Source organism: Strigops habroptila, chromosome 5 (assembly GCF_004027225.2).
Source record: "Strigops habroptila isolate Jane chromosome 5, bStrHab1.2.pri, whole genome shotgun sequence".
In the NCBI taxonomy this organism is placed as follows: Eukaryota; Metazoa; Chordata; class Aves; order Psittaciformes; family Psittacidae; genus Strigops; species Strigops habroptila.
In genome coordinates, this window is record NC_044281.2 from 13,358,788 (window position 1) to 13,377,178 (window position 18,391).

General features: G+C 38.5%; 2 protein-coding genes across 4 annotated transcripts in view; one reads left to right on the plus strand and one right to left on the minus strand.

The window, feature by feature from the left end:
• PLEKHM3 (pleckstrin homology domain containing M3) overlaps window positions 1-4,902 on the plus strand; it is a 136,744-nt gene extending 131,842 nt beyond the window's left edge. The window contains exon 14 of the transcript XR_004389923.1: window positions 4,791-4,902. The gene's annotated coding sequence lies outside the window, so the exon portion shown is untranslated. The remainder of the gene's footprint in view (window positions 1-4,790) is intronic.
• CCNYL1 (cyclin Y like 1) overlaps window positions 1-18,391 on the minus strand; it is a 33,227-nt gene that overhangs the window by 2,541 nt on the left and 12,295 nt on the right. Inside the window, exons 2-9 of one of the 3 annotated variants that reach the window (XM_030488999.1) lie at window positions 16,791-16,865; window positions 14,459-14,493; window positions 12,614-12,714; window positions 11,126-11,161; window positions 10,386-10,437; window positions 8,678-8,797; window positions 6,470-6,636; window positions 2,095-2,257 (exon numbers count right to left, since the gene is read on the minus strand). In XM_030488999.1, the coding sequence (XP_030344859.1) occupies window positions 2,095-2,257; window positions 6,470-6,636; window positions 8,678-8,797; window positions 10,386-10,437; window positions 11,126-11,161; window positions 12,614-12,714; window positions 14,459-14,493; window positions 16,791-16,865 (749 nt within the window). The other 2 variants (XM_030489001.1, XM_030489000.1) reach the window with 2 other exon arrangements.

Here is an 18,391-nt window from a genome sequence, read left to right on the forward strand (position 1 = left end):
CAAGCAGCCTTTATTCTGGTCGAGCCGGAATTTAATTTAAATCCTAATAACACGTGGTTGACCAGAAAACACCATATATCCTCCCCTGCAAGGCCTATTTCTGATTGGAGCCTTCAGGCGTTATCAATGCAAATAAATAAGGATACCTGTAATAACAGGCTGAACTGAATTTCAGTCCTGAACATTTACTTCCATTAATAATTTACCACCTATCACCAGATGAACTTTCAGAGTCCTGCGATCAGCTACAAGCCTACACCTTCCCTTTAAGACAGCACCCATTCAGCACAGCCCAGTGTTCTCGAAGTTCAAAAGGTGAAAAGCACTCTGAGCATGAATAAACTTCTAAGTGTATTTTAAAATAATTATTTACATTTATTTCTGCCGACCTTCTGGAGGCATGCATTTGGCTCGAGAGTGGCATTCTTTAAGACACTGGCTGCATGAGCTCCCGCTGCAAGACCAGACAGACTCTCCATCCTGTTTTAATGCTAGGACATCAATCATAAAGCAACCTGTGTTGACATATTTAGCCCCAGTCACCCATATGGTGTAAATCACTTTTCAATCCCTGGAATACTAATTCACTGCTTCATACAGGCTCCTATCAACTGCTCGTGTGCTTCTAACCAAAAGGCAGAATTGAAAATTTTAGCAAATGGTTTTAAATATTTGGCATGTTTAGAATCAAACCCCAAAAATCTCCCATTTACATGCATTAGTAAGTGCCTTACGGCAAATCACACACTGTACTGAAAATTACTCTGGTTTTAAATACCAAGCCCCCAAATGCCAGCAAAGAAGAAACAAAACAGGCTCACAATCTGTAAATCATCCACTTATGCCTGGGCACTGAGCAGTTCAGTAAACAATTTCCTGTGGAATATGAACTGCCCTACAACCACATTTACAATTAGTGACAGTGTTAGCTTAAAGTGCAAGTAACAAGGGTGAGACAAAGCAGAAGAGCTGCATTGCTTAACTTTAAATAGAGGAATTTGTAGGCATATCATACCTATCATTCCAAAGGACCAGGAGGGATCACACTTATTCCCAAAGTTCAGCCACTTCTGATGAAATAAAAAAACCTGGCACTTGGCAGAATTATTGGGGGTGGACAATGGAACAATAAAAGGCAAGAATACCGTAGCACACCCCTCTTTGAAAGAGGCTATGGTATCAGTGTACACAGGGCCTGCGGTAATGCCTTTGTTGAAAGGTCAACAAAACAACATGCAGAGTCATCAATTAAACCTGGACAGATGAAAGGTTGCATTGATCCAACAAGAAATTTTGCCGGGGAACCCAGGTAATTTAGCTGTTTTCAAAATGTCCTACATATCTCCAGCAACTAGGAACTGACTCTGCAAAAGTACAAGTTATTTTAAAATGGGCCTTCATACCAAAGAAGGCTGCGGGGACTCACAGAAGAGCAGCCTTTCCCATCGAGCAGAAAGGGCCAGTAATGTGTATTTACACTCCTCTGGGCATTCTGAAGGACTCCTAAGAAGGGGCTATTCCAAAAGTTTATCTTAAAGCTACATTTCTTTGGAAAGGTGAGGTTCTGAAAGTTGTGAAAAGAAACATATTATTTCTGCAGCTGTCCCCAGACAAATGGTTTATTAAACCATGAGAGCAGTTAAGAGTGCTCCCTTCTAAATCTAAAAGCAGCTGTGCAGTGGGATGCAGTGGGAAACCTTCAGCTGGTAGTATTTAGAAAGGTCTGAGTGTGACTGTCTCTAGGTGCTTGGAATACAGACTGTCACCAGGGAAGGACAGACAATCCATTACATATGACACTAATCCTTTCAATCTTAAGTAGCCTAGCTGAGCTACAGTTCCCAAAATAACATCCATTTTATTTTGTGATCTGCTACACTTCCGTAATCTCTGTCCCTTCCTTTCCTCAGAATACTAGCTTAGCCTAGGCATGGTTTTAGAAATGCTAACTGTAGTTATAAAGGGGTTAAATTAGCCTGTAATATACTAATTTAAAAGCTTTTTAGTTTTTCTAACTGCCACTTAACATGATTAGCAACAGATGCTCTTACTACTCATACAGAGTCCCCTGCTCAGCCAATCTCAGACCATTACCTCCAGTTTCTGTGCTCTCTCTTTACTGAGAGGCTCCAGCAGAAAGCTCAGGTTATTGTCATCGGCTAAGGAGCGAAGATCAAAGTAGTATTTGGCGTAAACACTGGCAGGAACATTGATATTAAACTGCAGTAGCTCCAAGAAGTGTCTTTCCATCTCGTTCCTAGGAGGTGTAAGGGACAGAAGACAAAGGAAAGAAAGATTGTTTTAGCTGGCTGAAAACACTGAAGAGACCTCAAGCTTGGTTTTAAAACCAGCAACTTTGAAATAGTCATCAAGAGCTCTGCCTTATTAGTTTTGAGAGAGCAGTGCTCAAAACAAGGTGCAGCTTTTGAGTCCTGGCACCTCCGGCTCAGAGAGAAAGGTAGTGCCCTGTCGTGCACTCGCTCGGCTGACCGGGGAGGTTCATTCTTCGGAGTTCCATTAGTGCAGCTGTACAATTCATGTGCCATTCTCACTCTCGTACGGCCCCACACTATAGTGATCAGATGAAAGGAATGATGTATGCTGTTTATTAGCTCTGAAGAACTTGCAGACATTTTCACCAGGCTGATAACAGGAAGGGGGTTTATTGAAGTAGAGGCGGACTAACAAAAGGAGTAGGCAGATCACCACGGCAACAAATGGATCTATGAAGAGCTGCTGCTATTATCTCACAGAAAAAAGCCTCTTGAAGCAACATGGATTCATCTCCAATAAATAAATAAATAAGCAGCATTAGGTGGGAGAAGGAATTTTCTCCTCAATAGCATTAGGCAGGATAACAAAGTACTATGTCAAAGGGCACTGTCCAGTTTTTACTCACTCGTCTGTTTTCAGTGGGCAAAATATTTGGAGGAAAGTGGGGAGAGCACCATGACATGAAAAAGGCTGCTTCAGCTACTGTACTGTGGTTAGTTACACCAGAGATGTTCCAGAGAGGAAAAACCAATGTTTTACATGTTAACCCAATAGAAACGGGTGGTACCCAAACCAAGCAGTTCAGTTCAACACTAACTCAACAATTGTTCCTACTGGTAGCAGACCTGCCTCAACAGAATTTAGCAGCTGTATAGGCCAACTGTGAATACACCAGAAGATAAGCTGCACAAATTCAGTGCCAAGGTTGTTCTTGCTCTTGGGGAGCTTTTAGAATAGATGTTTTACCTATCAGAGGAGGGGAAATAAGGAAATTATAAAATTATTATTAAATACAGGTTGCGTCCTGTATTGGATGGCGGGTCTCGATATGAATAGCAGCTTTGTGCTTGTTTCTAGCATAGTGGAGTAGCATTGAACCTAGTGCCAAAATTAATTTCCTGTTCATATGGTCATAAGCCTATAGAAATGTAAATCAGATAATGTTTTGATGATCAGCTGATCAGAGCTTGATTTACCCTATGAATAAATGCTCTTCACTGCCCCTTTTGTACTCACTAGGCTAATACATTTTAATTCTTTAAAAATACAATTCTTCATTGGATTAACAAGTCTATTAACAGTGGTTTAAAACCTGGCAAAGGATAATGCCCATGTGTTTTCTGTGCCTTATTTACAAATATATGTAGCCAAAAGAATGGACAGCGTGTGTGTTTCCTTACAGGCAATCACAGCAAGATTAGCAGCTGCACAGTTAATTTTTCAGTGATTATGGATTCACTCTCATCAAAGCAAGCAAGTTTTGACAAAGGATGACTTCCAAATACCTATTTAATTTCCTTTGATTTTTTCCCCATTAGAAATAAGTAAAACAAATGAAAACAGAGACATCCCCCAAAGAAAAAAAACCCAACCAAAACAAAAAAAAGCCACCCCATTTCAGTAAAAAAAACCAACTACGTAAGAAAGGGCTTGTGATTGATAGAAAAAATAAGATGAACACTTTTTACCTATGTTGAGTAGGAAGAGGTGAAGGCAAATGAACTCATCTGCCAGTCGTGAGGCCTGGATCACGTATCCTTTAATAAACTTTAACCCACTAACAGTTTTTGTGAGAGCCACAGAAAGTTCACAAACAAAACTTGCTGTCAGTGCTTGCAGACAGGCCTTTACTGCACAGGAATGGTCCACCCAGGGAGTGATACCTGGTTGAGTCCTGCCAAGCAACCTTTACCTGGGGAGCTGCTGGCGTTTTGGGTGGATTTTATTTGCAGCATCACCAGCCATCTCCAATGTTAGAAGGAACTCCTTTGCCAGTTGTTTTCTCTCAGTAACACTTGTATTCAGAATACCTAATGCTCATCATCGACTAGTTTAAAAAATACTGGAAGTGCAAAAACTCACAATTAACTATAGTACTAGCTATTAATTGGAAGTAAACTTATCAACTTAATCTTGCTGAGTATTATAAGCAGTTTTCCAAAGTCCCAGTTATGGTGATGTTATCCAACCCAGGAGCAATGGAGTCTGCCAAGCTGCAGCAGTGTGGGGCCTGGGATGTACACCAAATGTCCACTGTCAGTAAGGGGTTGTAGAGTTTCTGCCCATACCTAAATTCAAAGGTCTAAATAATTTCAAATGAGATAGGATTACAAAAATCCCATCTTCAAATTGGAGGAAAAAATATGCCTAAATTCAATCTATTTTCCTTATCACCATCACTGCTTTGAAACTGTAAGTACTGACAATTTCAGGAGACCCAGCATCAGCAATAGAGAATAAACATCCTGCTTGTTACAGATATTTTCAGTGCTATCAATTTGATTTGTCCCAAATAGGGCTAGAAGAGGAGACATCAAAAAGAGCAAGATGTATACTCCAGCACTCCTAGCATTGCTGACCCCACTTCAGCCATCTCAGAGTTATTTGCAGCAAGGCTTCAAGTATGTTCCTCAGACAGATGAGCACTCTGAGCCAGGTTGAGTGAAGATGCACGTTGTATAAAAACACTAATTACGCTTTCCTGAAAGCAGGGTTGGCACAGCCCTGCATTTGGAGACAAAGAACTCCCAGGCAAGGGGTATGTATAAAACAAGATACTGTGTTTGCGGTCTGTGATATGAAATAACTTGAATAACAAAAAGTGTTTTAATGCAGGTAACTCCTGCATTTTTAGAAATGCTGCCCCTCCCCCAAAGGGAAGAAAACTGGATATTCCTCCTCCTAAAGAGTCCCAGATAAATAATTACTTACTATATTTTAAACATTAGCTTTAGGCTGAATCCAGGGAAGAGAGCCTGGGGCAGGAACAGACCCTCTCACATAGGTAGCCTTACAGCACTGTGTGCAAACCTCTGCCACCTCAGTCTGCTCCTGTACTAGAACTGGCTGTTACTACGTAGGCCTGGACACATGCTCAGTTACAGCACAGCTGCGTGATAAAACTCAACACTACATAAAACTTATCATAGAGATCATAAAGACCAGAAAGCCTGATAGTAAGCTAGCCTTCTAGCACTTCTACCACTGTGATAACAAGGGAAACAGGGGAAGAAGCTGGCAAATAGAATTAAAACAATAATATTGACATCTCAAAGCTCTCAGACATGAAACTTTGCAAGAAGGAATTTAACACAATATCTAATGGCCAAATCCACACTACATAAACATGCCTCCAGCCTGTAGTATGAGCCCAGAGCCACAAGGATGAACATCCTCTGAAACTGCAGAAATTGCAGGGCTTAAGGCACCAAGACAAGACAGTAGATTCAAAATTCCTAAAAAGCTGAAATCTACATCTGAGACAGGAATATATACAAGGATCAGCCTTACATAAACAAGCAGTAGTAAGACTGAGGATTTTGTTCTCAGGCATGTCTAAGAACTCATCCAAAGAGAATGAGCTGTAGCAGCAGCTGGATGTAACACATGCAGTGACAGATCCCAACACAAATGACACCTGCCTGCCAGCAGCAGCTAGGAATTCAGACCTTGAGATACTTAGGCCTTAGCTGGACACAAGAGCAGACACAAAAGTCACAAGTTATGGCTTACCTTGCAGTTTTTCAAATTCTAAACCAGAAAAGGCAGGGAACAAATTTAGTTCACTTTTTTCCTTTGACAGAAGAATGTTGATAAGACTATGAATTGGGCACTTTAGAGTTATACCAATGCAAAAGAAATACTGGAAACAAGCAGCCAGTCCCATGGTTCATTACTTGGGGAAAGAAGGAACAGAAAACTAACTGCGAAGTTACTCACCCAAGTCATTAGAAATACTAATACAGATTTGTCTCAAAGTAGGGTTATCCAAAGTTTGCTAGGTTAAAAAAGGGAATGAGCCTGGACACCAGATATACAACATGTACATATATCATAGCACAAGAGACAAACATTTTTCCAGTATGATCCCAACAACTGCCATTCAAAAGAAACCAACCCCATCAAACCCCATTGACCCAAACAACCCAAACGCCCAAACCCCACCACTGCAGATTACCCAAACCTTGCAACTTACATGTCCTCAACAGTGATGTCCTTCAATATTTGGCAATAATCCACGTTCCACACAGCTTGGTCATCCCAGACTTTAGAAGCCAGCAGAATAGCTCCTAGGACTATCCTCTTCCAGTTACTAGGGCATATGTCAATCTCTGCATAGGTTAAAAGCCTTTCCAAATAAACCTATAGAAAGGGAAAAAAAAAACCAAAACCAAAACAAACAACAAACAGCTTTAGGTGTGCAGTTAGGACCTGGAACTGAGTTCTGAGCAGCAAGCATGCCAGTCCAGTATTACTATTTTATCCCATTACCATTAAGTATGTCAAAGTAAGTATTAGTGATTACTACTTCCACTTTAGAATCCAACCTTTCAGGAGTTACAGATTCCATTTTTTTATTATAACACAAGAACTGGACTACCAAGGTATACAATAAAGATACTGAAGAATCAGTTCTGAGCAAGCAGTGAGCACTGCTGTTTCAGGGAGACACTGACAGAGTTCTTTCCATCACCAAGTCATGCGGTCATTGACAAGTTTTCATTAGGGCCTATCTGGGATAGTAAATCACTCAACATCACACTTGCCTTTCATCACGTTTAAGGTTCAGCACTTGTAGCTTAATAGGAAGTGCTAAAACCTGCACTGTGATCTCTAGGCATGGGACAAAGATGCATTAATTTGCATTAATCATCTTTCCACAATGAGAGGTGTTATAGTGCTATTCCTACTTCATTCTGTCAAGAGACTTCAATCCTTCACCTACAACAGCGTCACCCTCTGCTTTCATCTACATCAGCAACTGCTTAGATAGTGAAAGATACCCAAGGCTAAAGATATATCTTGGTCTTTTACTTATTCCTCCCATGTAATCTCAGATCAGCCCACAGACACTGAATCAGTCCCTTCCTTAAAAGTCTTCCACTATGTCACACCTTTGTAATGAACAACACAGTAATTTGCACTTTCAAATCTGGACAGTTGAATTTAATGTTCTGTTCCCTCAACTAAGTCCAGATAAACTAGTGGGTGCAGGTCTAAGGGCAGGATCAATCTTTGTTACTAGGGTCTCCGCACTTTTCTTTCCATCCTCTGCTTGTAGCCTTCAAGTGAACTAAAGGTGTTCCTATAGTAACAGAGCCATCTAGCGGTAAAATCCACTTTAACTCTCTTTTTTGTAAATAGCTGGCTAGATCGCCCGGGGTTAGCTATCATCTTGTTCTGTTAAAATTGCATCCATGTCTTTGCAAAAGCAAAATCCTCGAAGTACTTTTAGCGTTTCTAACTATTCGGCCTTTTCAATGACTTGTTTCCGTATTAAAGAGAGTCCTTCAAGCTGAGTTTGCTTAATTTCCACATTGTCTTTTGGTGACAGTTCTCTTCTGTTCTCCTTTCAGACTGTTTCTCAGAAAGAAGCCACAATGGAGACTGAAGGCTAGTACGCCACATAGTGCAGTTTAAAAGATTGTTTAGTGCAGCAATTATACAGGTTGTGTTTTTTTCCTTCCCTTCATATACATATTTGTATATGCATTCATATATTTGTGTGTATATACATAATCAGTATTGTAATAATTTTTTTATATCCAGCTTGCTTTCTAAAACCAAACAACAAACTGTAATGAGACTGTTTTCTTACTGTTGTTCTTACGTCCCAAGCGCCTCTGTGTCGTCTGGCGAAAAAAGCTGCAGACTCATTGTTTGAGTAAAAAAAAGTTTGATAGAAAGGTGGCAATAATTGAAGACCTTAATAATGAGAACGTTTGCCTTCTGGAGTTCCTACACTACTGATCCTCAACCCCTTAGACAGCGTTACTTGTACTATTCTGGTAAATATGAACTCAAACTCCCATTTTTCCATTCCACACAACTGAAATGAAAGATGTCTTTGTGTCTGATCTCATTATACCCCACTGTTTATGGTGTTCCATTGTTCTGCCTTTCTCAAGGTTCTTCATCAAGTTACACGTTATGAAACGGTGTGAATGGACAAGTAATTAAGCATTACATATTCGTATACAGAAAAGTAAGTTCCTTTTTAATTAACCACTTCTGTGACTACTTAGAAATCTTCTAAAACTCACTTGTAGAAGGTCTTCATTATTAACAAGGTTTCATGAGATATTGTAAGAGTTTAAATGTCAGTTCAGCCCAGTTCACTCATTGAGGGGAAGAAAATAAAAGTCTTCCAAAAGCTCAAGTTCAATAATCAGTCATCTCTTACCAGCGTCACTATTGCACATTCAGCTGTCAGCTGTGCAGCACTGAAAAGTGTCCGAACAAACCGGTAGATGTGCTTGTGATCAGGGTCATGCTTGTAATAGTCATCCGGAACTTCTTCCCGCTGAAAGAAAGTTCTCTCAATTACTGAAAATCTAGCTTACTTAACACTGACTTTAAACAACAGCCACACATGCTTGCTTCTTCTCACTGAATAGAAGTAGGAATAACATGATCAGGATCCCTCTTGCATAATTCCTGCACTATGAGCAGTACAAAAGCTGGAAGTATGTATTTCCTGGCTGGAACTGAGGAGGAAAGGACTGGTATTTGTGACTAAGCTCTGTGATGCTGGTAACTTGGGATTTGTTACTTCTCGTATTAGGGTCAATAGAGCCTGGATTTGGACTCCTTGTGACTGAATCTTTAAAGGTGTTCAAAGACGTCTTCCATGTAATTAACCTTTCTGAAGGAACTGTAGGTACCCAGCAAAAACCCCATTGCTAGAGAAACTAACAAACCATTTGTATCTTTCCCCTCAGAAGTATGACACACAGCCCTACTACATTTCTGCCTGTATATTGCAGTAAGATAGAAGAGACCTTTAAGTGTTTCCCTAAAGGACATGAGGATTTTCCAATAGTCATACTCATTAAATAGGAGGTAGGCTGTGTCATAGGGTCAAAAGATACCAGGTTGGTAAATAAAGAAAAGAAATTGTCTGATGAAGTGGAGTTCATCTTACATAAACAATTTTCCATGTGAAACAACAGATTCAGGTAATCAAAACAGTTTTGGATCAGACTTTTCTCTTGAAGCACCACAATCCATGCAGGAACTCTTCCATATAGCTCTTCTGAAGCTCATTATTTTCATTGAGTAAAGAGTTGTATTTATTCAGTGTACAATTCCTAGCACAATGGGTCACTTTTAGGGATGAAACTCTAACACACTTGAAATAACAAGCTAAATCTGTGAGATAGATAGATTAAGCTGCATTCACTCAGGTAAGTCCCTGAGCAAACCGAATTTTTGAAGCCACTAGACCTTTGCTAAATCAATTCCAAATGAAAAACAAAGGTTCTGTAGGACAGTCATTAAGCTGGTAGTGATCAAACTGGACACTCTACACTTGAGCTTGCCTATATTGAGGTTTTGCATCTTAAAGACTGTCTTAAAAGGTGCACCAGGAACAGTCACATTAGAATCATACTAGCTTTAAAATTTTGCCTTCAGTCTTCTAAAAGACCAAACTCACTGTCTCTGACTTTGCAAGATGCTTCATGTACTATGTTCTCTTGTTTGCAGTCATTTAAAAGGTTACACACATTAACCACGTCTTCCTAAATAAATAGGAAAGACTTTTAATTAAAGAAGTGTTGAAGAGGGGAAGAAAGTACTTAGACAAGAAGGTCTGGATACAAAATAGGCAAGAATCATCAGGTGCTTCCTTTCTATTTATAGTCAAAGGATAGAAAACCAAATTTACTTTGCAACACTTAGAAGGACTGGGTCCTGTTCATGATCTAGTTGATATCAACAGTCCAGAGAACACTGTTTGCACTGTGTATTACATATACAGACACAACTTAAGATCCATTTGACTGTGCCCTAGTGCTAAGACATTTTTATGACTTACACAATACAAAAATCCAAGATGTTAAAAAATATGTATGTTGATACACATTCAGAGGATCAAAAATTACACTTACTGTGAGAGGATGAGATTTTTCATCAAAAATATCCAATGATCTGTCAGAATCTCTACAAAGTAAAAATCTCTGTTTTAGCAACAAGAATTATTTGGTAATGCTATGCTCCACTAGAAAGTATTATTCATTAAAGTGGATAAAGAGATATATTTCATAGCTCAGCTTCTCCTGTAATATGATATGAAGTTAACTTGTATTTTTGCAAAGCATTTAATGATGAGATCTTAGAGCTGAATATGTAAGAAGCTAAACAAAGAATTGCTATCCATGTTTTCATATTATGCTTAGTTCTCCCTTAAAATGTGAAACTGGCTCAATAATAGCATTTATTTCAAAAAGGCACCTGTAATTTTGAAGCATACACTGTAACTAGCTATAATGGCAAGGGTTATTTGTGCATGGGACTGAGTGTTCCTTCACCCATCAATACTAATCTATACCTCTGTATTCAGGAAAAGCTAAACGAAGTCCAAAGGCTGATTTGTGGTGAGTTACGTGCATTTTCTGTGCTCCTCCTGTTTTGTCTTTTTATGCTTCATTCTCAATGCAGCATGTGCTATTGGATGGGTGTATTACTGACCCTTCCATATCAGCTGAAGAGGGATAGCAGATGCAAAGAGAAAGCAGATGCAACATGAAGTGCCAGATTTTTCAACTAGCTGTTACTGAAGTGACCAAGACCCTACCATCCCTGGCTCAAAAAGAAAGTTGTTGTATTTCAGAAAAAAAAGTTCACTCACCTGTTCTTTATATGGTAGAATATTGCTAATGTTACACTAAAAAAGGAGAAAGAAAGAAAAGACTTAACAAAGCATATTCTGAGCACGTTATTCACTGCAAAAGCTGTTATTCAGGGCAAAATGTTCAGAATCCATTATGTATTGGCTTACTTCCACATTCATTTACCTGCCTGAAGAGAAACTGGCCAAATCAAATTTGCTAGCCAAACTGCTCATATGTTCATTGTGCAGATACTTGTGCCATAAAATAAATGTTATGCCACATTTTAAACATACACCTTCATTGCCTGATTAGGCAACATTTATTGAAAATATGGACTATTCACAACTAAAATATAATAAAAGTTCTGTATGATGTTACATATACAATTGTAGAGATTCTGCTAATGTTTTAACTCTGTATCCCTGGCTGTCTAATTTAGGGCTGCCTAATAAAAAAGAAAATAATAAAGATGATACTATGCCAGCATAATCCTTCTAGTGGAGCAAGAAGGAAAGAACACCACATCTCGGTCTCTGCTGAGTCACGTAAGGCAACAGATTTCATATTGGTGCTTATCTACTGTGGCCAAATTTCAGATTCTTTGCTGGCAGTGATAACAGGAACATGGCCATCACAGGAATCCATCATGGGCAAGCTCTGATCTGTTACCAGATGTAGACCACTTCAAAATGGCACAAGCACCATCTTTTAAGTTCTTTCTTCTCTAGAAAAGGAGTGACATGCTAGATACCTGTGTTTGAAACCAAACTTTAAAGCTACAAATCAACTTAGACATTTCCAAACTTTACTAACTGTTAAAACAGTAAAGCCTTCTGGGCCTGAAGCTACTTTGCCTTCCTTTCCCTTCAAGCACAGTAGAATTCTCTTCTCAGTTCTCGGCTGTTATTGTCTGTGCACAAAGAACTGACCGTGTGGTACCCAGAACAACAGGGCAAACAGCCATTTCCACTGGAGAACCAAGAAGACTAAATAATTATCAAACTCACTTATGAAGAAAAAGTAGACCGGCTAGAACTAAAACCAAAATCAGCAACATACTGTTATCCGCAACTAGAGGGCAGACTAATACCACTGGCAAGTACCAAACACACTCCTGCAAACTTTCCTGGCAACTCTATACAAAATCCATTTAAAGTTTTCCCAGATCGAGAGTTTCTGGATTTGGCTTTCAAAGCAAAGCCTTTAAGCTCCCCACCCCAACATACACTTTTAAACCCCAAAATGCTGACACTTCTGCACTGCCTCAGATTCTTAAGTGCACAATAACTACTTTTAAACACAACAGTACGTTAGGTCTGTAACTAAAATAAGCAGTCATCATTAACCAGACCTCTACACCCCTTCCATGACCAACCTGAATAAGCAGTGCCATGCTCCTCTCATTCAAGTGTGCAACTGGCTTTGGAACAGACAAGACCACCACAAAATCCCAAATAAACCTTGCAATGCTACTCAGCCCCTTGTTGATGACAAATGGTTCTTACCACTTTATTGTGCTTCTAAGGTTAGGTTGACTGACGGTGCTGTCATCTATAAATATTGTTGAGCATGAGCTGTACTTTTTTGTAAGCTGCCCAGGAGAAACCTTAGGAAAAAACAAAGAGAATAGAAATACATTCAAGGACAGGGATTCTGTAAGCTTTGGTTTACCACACTGAATACTGGCTTTACACCTCAAGTAGTTACTGAGAGGAGGTCTTTGTAGATGATTGCTCCTGCTATGTAAGCTACCCTGTAGCCATCAAGTTCCTGAGGATACCCTTTGTGCAAGATGGGTTTATAAATATCCCTTGTAACGTACAACATGATGGTTTTAGATAAGTAATTTTCAGAGAAAATAGCTGCAGCTAAAGTAGCAAGTCCTCCAATTTTCCCAGTTCTCCTCCATTCAATTCTTGCAGTTCAAGTCTGTTTTCCCTGTCATGATTATGACATCATATTAGATTTCCCTGTGACTCCATAATCATCATCTCCCTTTTTATGTCCTATACCTTTACATTTTCTGGTTATCCAGTATCGTTCCATGTAAAGATATTTTTGCATTTTGGGTTTTGTCTTGTTATATTTTAGTAAAAAAACCCCCAAACTTCTTCACTCATGTCTTGTTTAGTGTCTGCAATCTGGAAATAATGTACTACTATGACCCTTACTTTTACTATTTAGAGCTAGCAATATGTTCCATCATGTACCCTAATCCTGTAGATTTTATACTGTAAGAAATCTTCCTATATAGTGCTAAGTCAGGCTTCCCTGAACATTTTTAGAGAATGCCTTGCACTAGAGCTAGCACGTCATAGTTGAGGGAGGATTTTAATCAAGCAATTTATGATTTGTTAGTTTTTGCCAGAATCTTTTTAAATCCCTTGTCTAAAACCTTGAAAGTCTTCCAAATGAAAATGGTGGCACCCTTTACCCAGCAATGGCTGCCTGGGAATATTTCCCATTCCAGATGAAGTTTGCCAGCAAAAACAATGCAATCACATTTCACCTGGGTGCTGGCAGACTAAAGCTGGAACTGGAACTGAAATAGAAAGAAAAGGAATAAAAAATAGGATCCACCCCCCCATAATCATACTAAATACAACAGACTTGAAGTATCATTATCTTACCAGTAACTTATCAGTAAGCACTTTGGTAGGCAGTATTTTTTAAGCTTTGTGTTAATAACTTCCATTCTTTATTAGTCAGTAATTTTTTTATGCACTTATTAATGACACTGCATCTCTTTTTTGTGGTGGGTTTTTTTTTTTTTTTTTGTTTGTGGGTATTTTTGGGATTGTTTTTTTTTTTGTAAATGAAGTGTCAAAACCAACTAGTATTTGCAGAAGAAGCTTAGAGCACATTTCAGATTTTAAAACTAATAAGTTATCTTTTGTTTATCATGCTGATGATAATGTTTGTTCATCTTCTCTTTTCACACTGAATACATTTCTCACAATAAGTCCTGCAGTGATGCTCAAACAGCAAGTCATTTAAGACTTGTCATCTTAGGTGAGAAATTAGTCCAGTTTAATTTGTTTAAAAAAACCACAGTAGGCAGTTTGACTTATATTTTCTCCTTTACTGTTATGAAATGCTCAAGACTGATACAACAAAAAAAATAAATCGGTCTTACTCTTTTGACATCAGCCATTCTATGCTCTGTGATGCTGTGCCTGCCTGTTTATTTTTTAGAGACAAAGAAGTAATTCAGTTTTATCTTGCTAAGGAGGATTTGGAGCATGTGTAGGACTATCTACCGAGAACTGCCACAGCTGTTTTCTTGAATCGTCTTTCTCCCAGTATGGTAACATCATCTATATAGCACACTAAGAATTTGTTTTACTTACATGATTGATGTGGTTACTCTTCCTCTTCTCTCGCACTAGAAAGAGGGAGAAAGAATGTGAACTGAAAGGTTTCTAAGATACAACCCCAATTTACATTTATGAAGTCATTCTATTAACCTAGTCTTCTGACGTACACGAGTATTAGAAGTTTCAAATTTGACCGTAGGTGTCTGGAAAAGCAGTTTGAGGAAAAAAACCTGAGTTTTATCAAGCTAGTAAACTACATGCTACCTCCAACTGTCTACATGCACATTTAAGAACTACTTCTACCCATCCCACTAAGAGAAAAATGTCTCAGCTTTGAAGATGCTGTGCATCACGAAAAACTGGATTATTTCAGGTAATTCAAATAGACAATGATGTCCAACATCCAACAGCAAACACTTAGCCATCAGAAGTAAAAACATCACACACTGAACCTGCCAAAGAGACACAAGGAGGAAGTGGGGTGCCAACATTATATACATGTTCTCACTCCTATTACACAGCAAAAAGTAAAAACCTATTTCATTCTACAGAAGATGCTGGCACAAGCTATGCCTATTTATCATATAAATGCAACCATGTTATCTGGTCATTGTAAACTGTGTCAGCTTTTCAAAAGGACTGTAAGGTGTAACTTCCAGCTATAACAGTAAACCAGTGCTCTTAAAGGAGAACTGAAAGTTGCAAACGTGGAAAGCTGTATATATGTGACCCGCCTGGACAGGTGACTACTCTAAAGGTTTGATCTCAGATCATGACCACTTGATAGCAGGACACATTCTCTTACATACTTAGAAAAATTAACAATTGGAAGAGAGTATCCAAAATTCTTCTTTTTGCATAAATGAAAACTCATAATCCTGATAAGATCTCAGTGAGAGAGAAGTTACTTATATTAATTCTATTACTTCTACGGAAGGTTAACGAAAGAAGATCCAGTGAAATTTGAAAAGAAATTATTCTGCCTGAGTTGTTCATAAACATAACTGGTAAAAATCAATTCATCCAACTAATACAAACTTCAGAGAATAGTTCAATAGATACCATCTCACCTAGCAGACCATTTTTGTACATGAACACAAGCGTATACATTTCAATGTACTACATTTGAAGAATACTAAATCATATTTAAAAGCAATACCACCCCCAAGAAGGATGTTCATGTAATTTGAATGTTATTTGCAATGAGGCTGAAAGGCCGCACAGTAAAGCTGCACTACAGTGTTCAACAACTATGTCAACTGGCTAACTGCAACTTAAACAGTGCTCATCTAAGAGGTGTTTGAAATGTGCAGGTCAGATTCTCTCTCTGTTTGAAGACGGACCTTAGAAGCCTCAAGGAAAGAGAACTAAAATTTCTTTGATACCACCTCTTCTGGAAAATCATGCTAGTGCTTATTTCCACTGCTCACAGATTATCTGAGCATTGTGAAGTTGATACAACTGACAATTTTACTACTTGCCATAAAACTGAACAGCAGGACTGCAACTGACAGACCTGTCAAAATAATTCTACTTTTCTGGGGCAAAGCTATGCCAAGGTAGAAGATGCTCTGCTGCTTTCCACGATATGCTCAATCTCAAGTGCAACACTGTCTTAGAAAAACAGCTTAGAAAAAATTTCTTCAAGAATCAACTATAAAAGGAACAGAAGCATTTTAAAAAATAATCTTAAACTCCTTTTTAATTGCAACTTTGAAATTTACTGTTGTCAGAATTCTTTTTTACTTGTGCAATACAGAAATGCCTCTACTTTCTAGCAGCATTTTGGAATGCACAAGCTATAGTAATTGTTCAAAATTTGCTTTATCAAGTAAACAAGGGCTCTGCAAAGAAACTGAAAATCCCAATACATCCATGTAATTAAAACCAAGATTCAAGAATAATTATGCTACTGAAACCTGTTCAAACAGTTTAAAACAACATAGTCAAAAGCAACTGATATAGACTGATGGCTTAGGCTTATTATTCCTTACAGAAAACTGTCCTTTGATTTTTTATATATTTTTTTTAAATTTGAAGCATTTTTTAAAACAGTCCTTGGTCATAAAAATACAACCACTACTTGAAGCTTGAATTACACTAGTGAAGAAAGCCTTGCTCCCTCAGACTACTAGGATCCAGACTCTGAAATCTCCCGATATTTAGGTGTTCAGAAGAACGAGTGATTTTAAGTGTTGAGTAAAGCAGCCTACAAATATATTTCTGTGTAAACACACAAATTATTAATCCCTATGCCTTGAAAGAATTGAAGTAATATAAATGTTTGAGACGTATAATTAAAATAAACAGTTGTTTTTCCAGATTTTCTCCTGCCTTTTTTTAAATTGGAAAAAACTTAGCTTACCATCTGTTTGAGACTTGCTCAGGAAAATTGTGCTTGCTCTGGGATGATCAGATGGATTAGATTCCAAGGCTAAATCTGAAACAGAAAGGACAAAAAAAGGAGAGACCTTTAACAGAAGATGATTATGGCAACGATTTCCACCCAGCCTTAAAATGCTCAAGCACAGTGATGGAGACCAGATCAGAAACACTCAGAATGGACTGTCTCTCTAAAGAAACCTTACTTTTGTCAAGATAAATAAAAATCTGACATTTTCCCCTCTGAATAAAAAAGTCTGTGGACTTAGTCCTACTGCCATGAAGCTCTGAAGCATCTCATGGTTTCCATCAAAACAAAATCTGGAAAGAGAGAATGCAGAAAACAACATACATCTTCAAAAGTCAGTATGCGGCCCTGTATGTTATTAGGGTGATTGGGTGTGGAGCCTGTGCTCAGTAGAGGGCAGAAAGCGAGAACTTTATCAAGAGCATCATTTGGCGGGGGGGGAAAACACTGCTGATCTTTCACTCTGTGCTTTAAATACCCAACACGGAAGGAAACAATCTCTGTTGTCTTATAAAAGAACCTAATAAGTAACTTTTACAGCACTGATAAATATCAAAACACGGCTCTTGCACTATTCTGTTCTTCTGGAATTTCAAAGTAAAACCCTATACAGCTAATATATCACTATTGATGAACAAAATGATTGCTTTAGTCCTTTGCCACAATGAACCGGTGATGACATTAGATGAGGATATATTAATCCTGTATTGAGATAGGAGTGATGACTAAAAAGTTTGTTGATGAAAATGTAAACATCATGATAAAATTTTGAGCTGCACTGACTTTGACAGAAGAAACAGCTGTTCTGAGGAAGCCACGCTACAGACACACTGACTTATGTGAACACATCAACAGAATAATCAAGTACTGTGGTCCTGTACATCCTGGAAAGAGCAAATTCAGATCCATTTACGTTGGAACTAGATGATCTTAAGGTCCTTTCGAACCCTAACCATTCTATGATTTGTCATTCTCATCTTCCTGTGTGCTACTTATGCCACGATGACCATAATAGCACGGAAGCTCACAAATTTGCACGTTAGTGTTTCAAGCCCATTGGTATGCCAGTGCTGTTGCCACACCCTTAAAAATCATCTCAGAATCACCATCAACTTTTAATAATTAAAAAAAAAATAATCTTAAAGAGCTTTTTATGCACTCAACCAACAGAACTCTGGTTAAATAGTAGCCATAGTATGCACAAACTGTCTTGGTGCTGGAAGTCTTACCTATGTGAATGTTTTGTGGTACTGCACCTACACATAGCACAGCCACAGCCCTCATGCATCAGCAAGTGAACGTAATTGCAAAAGTACGTGTGTCTCCAAGACTTCTCATTCCAGACTCCCACTGGTGCAAAACATTGGTATCCAGACCTCTATGTTTTCCAAGTACTTACAACATTACTGATCTCAGTCCAACAGTATTGCTCTGACACTGGTCCAGAATGCAGACCACTGTGATTTTGAATCTCTACTGTGTAAGTAAGGTAGCCAATGTCTATTTAGGAACACAAATATTATTCAATCAGGAATTTCCCCCCCTCTGAAAATAAG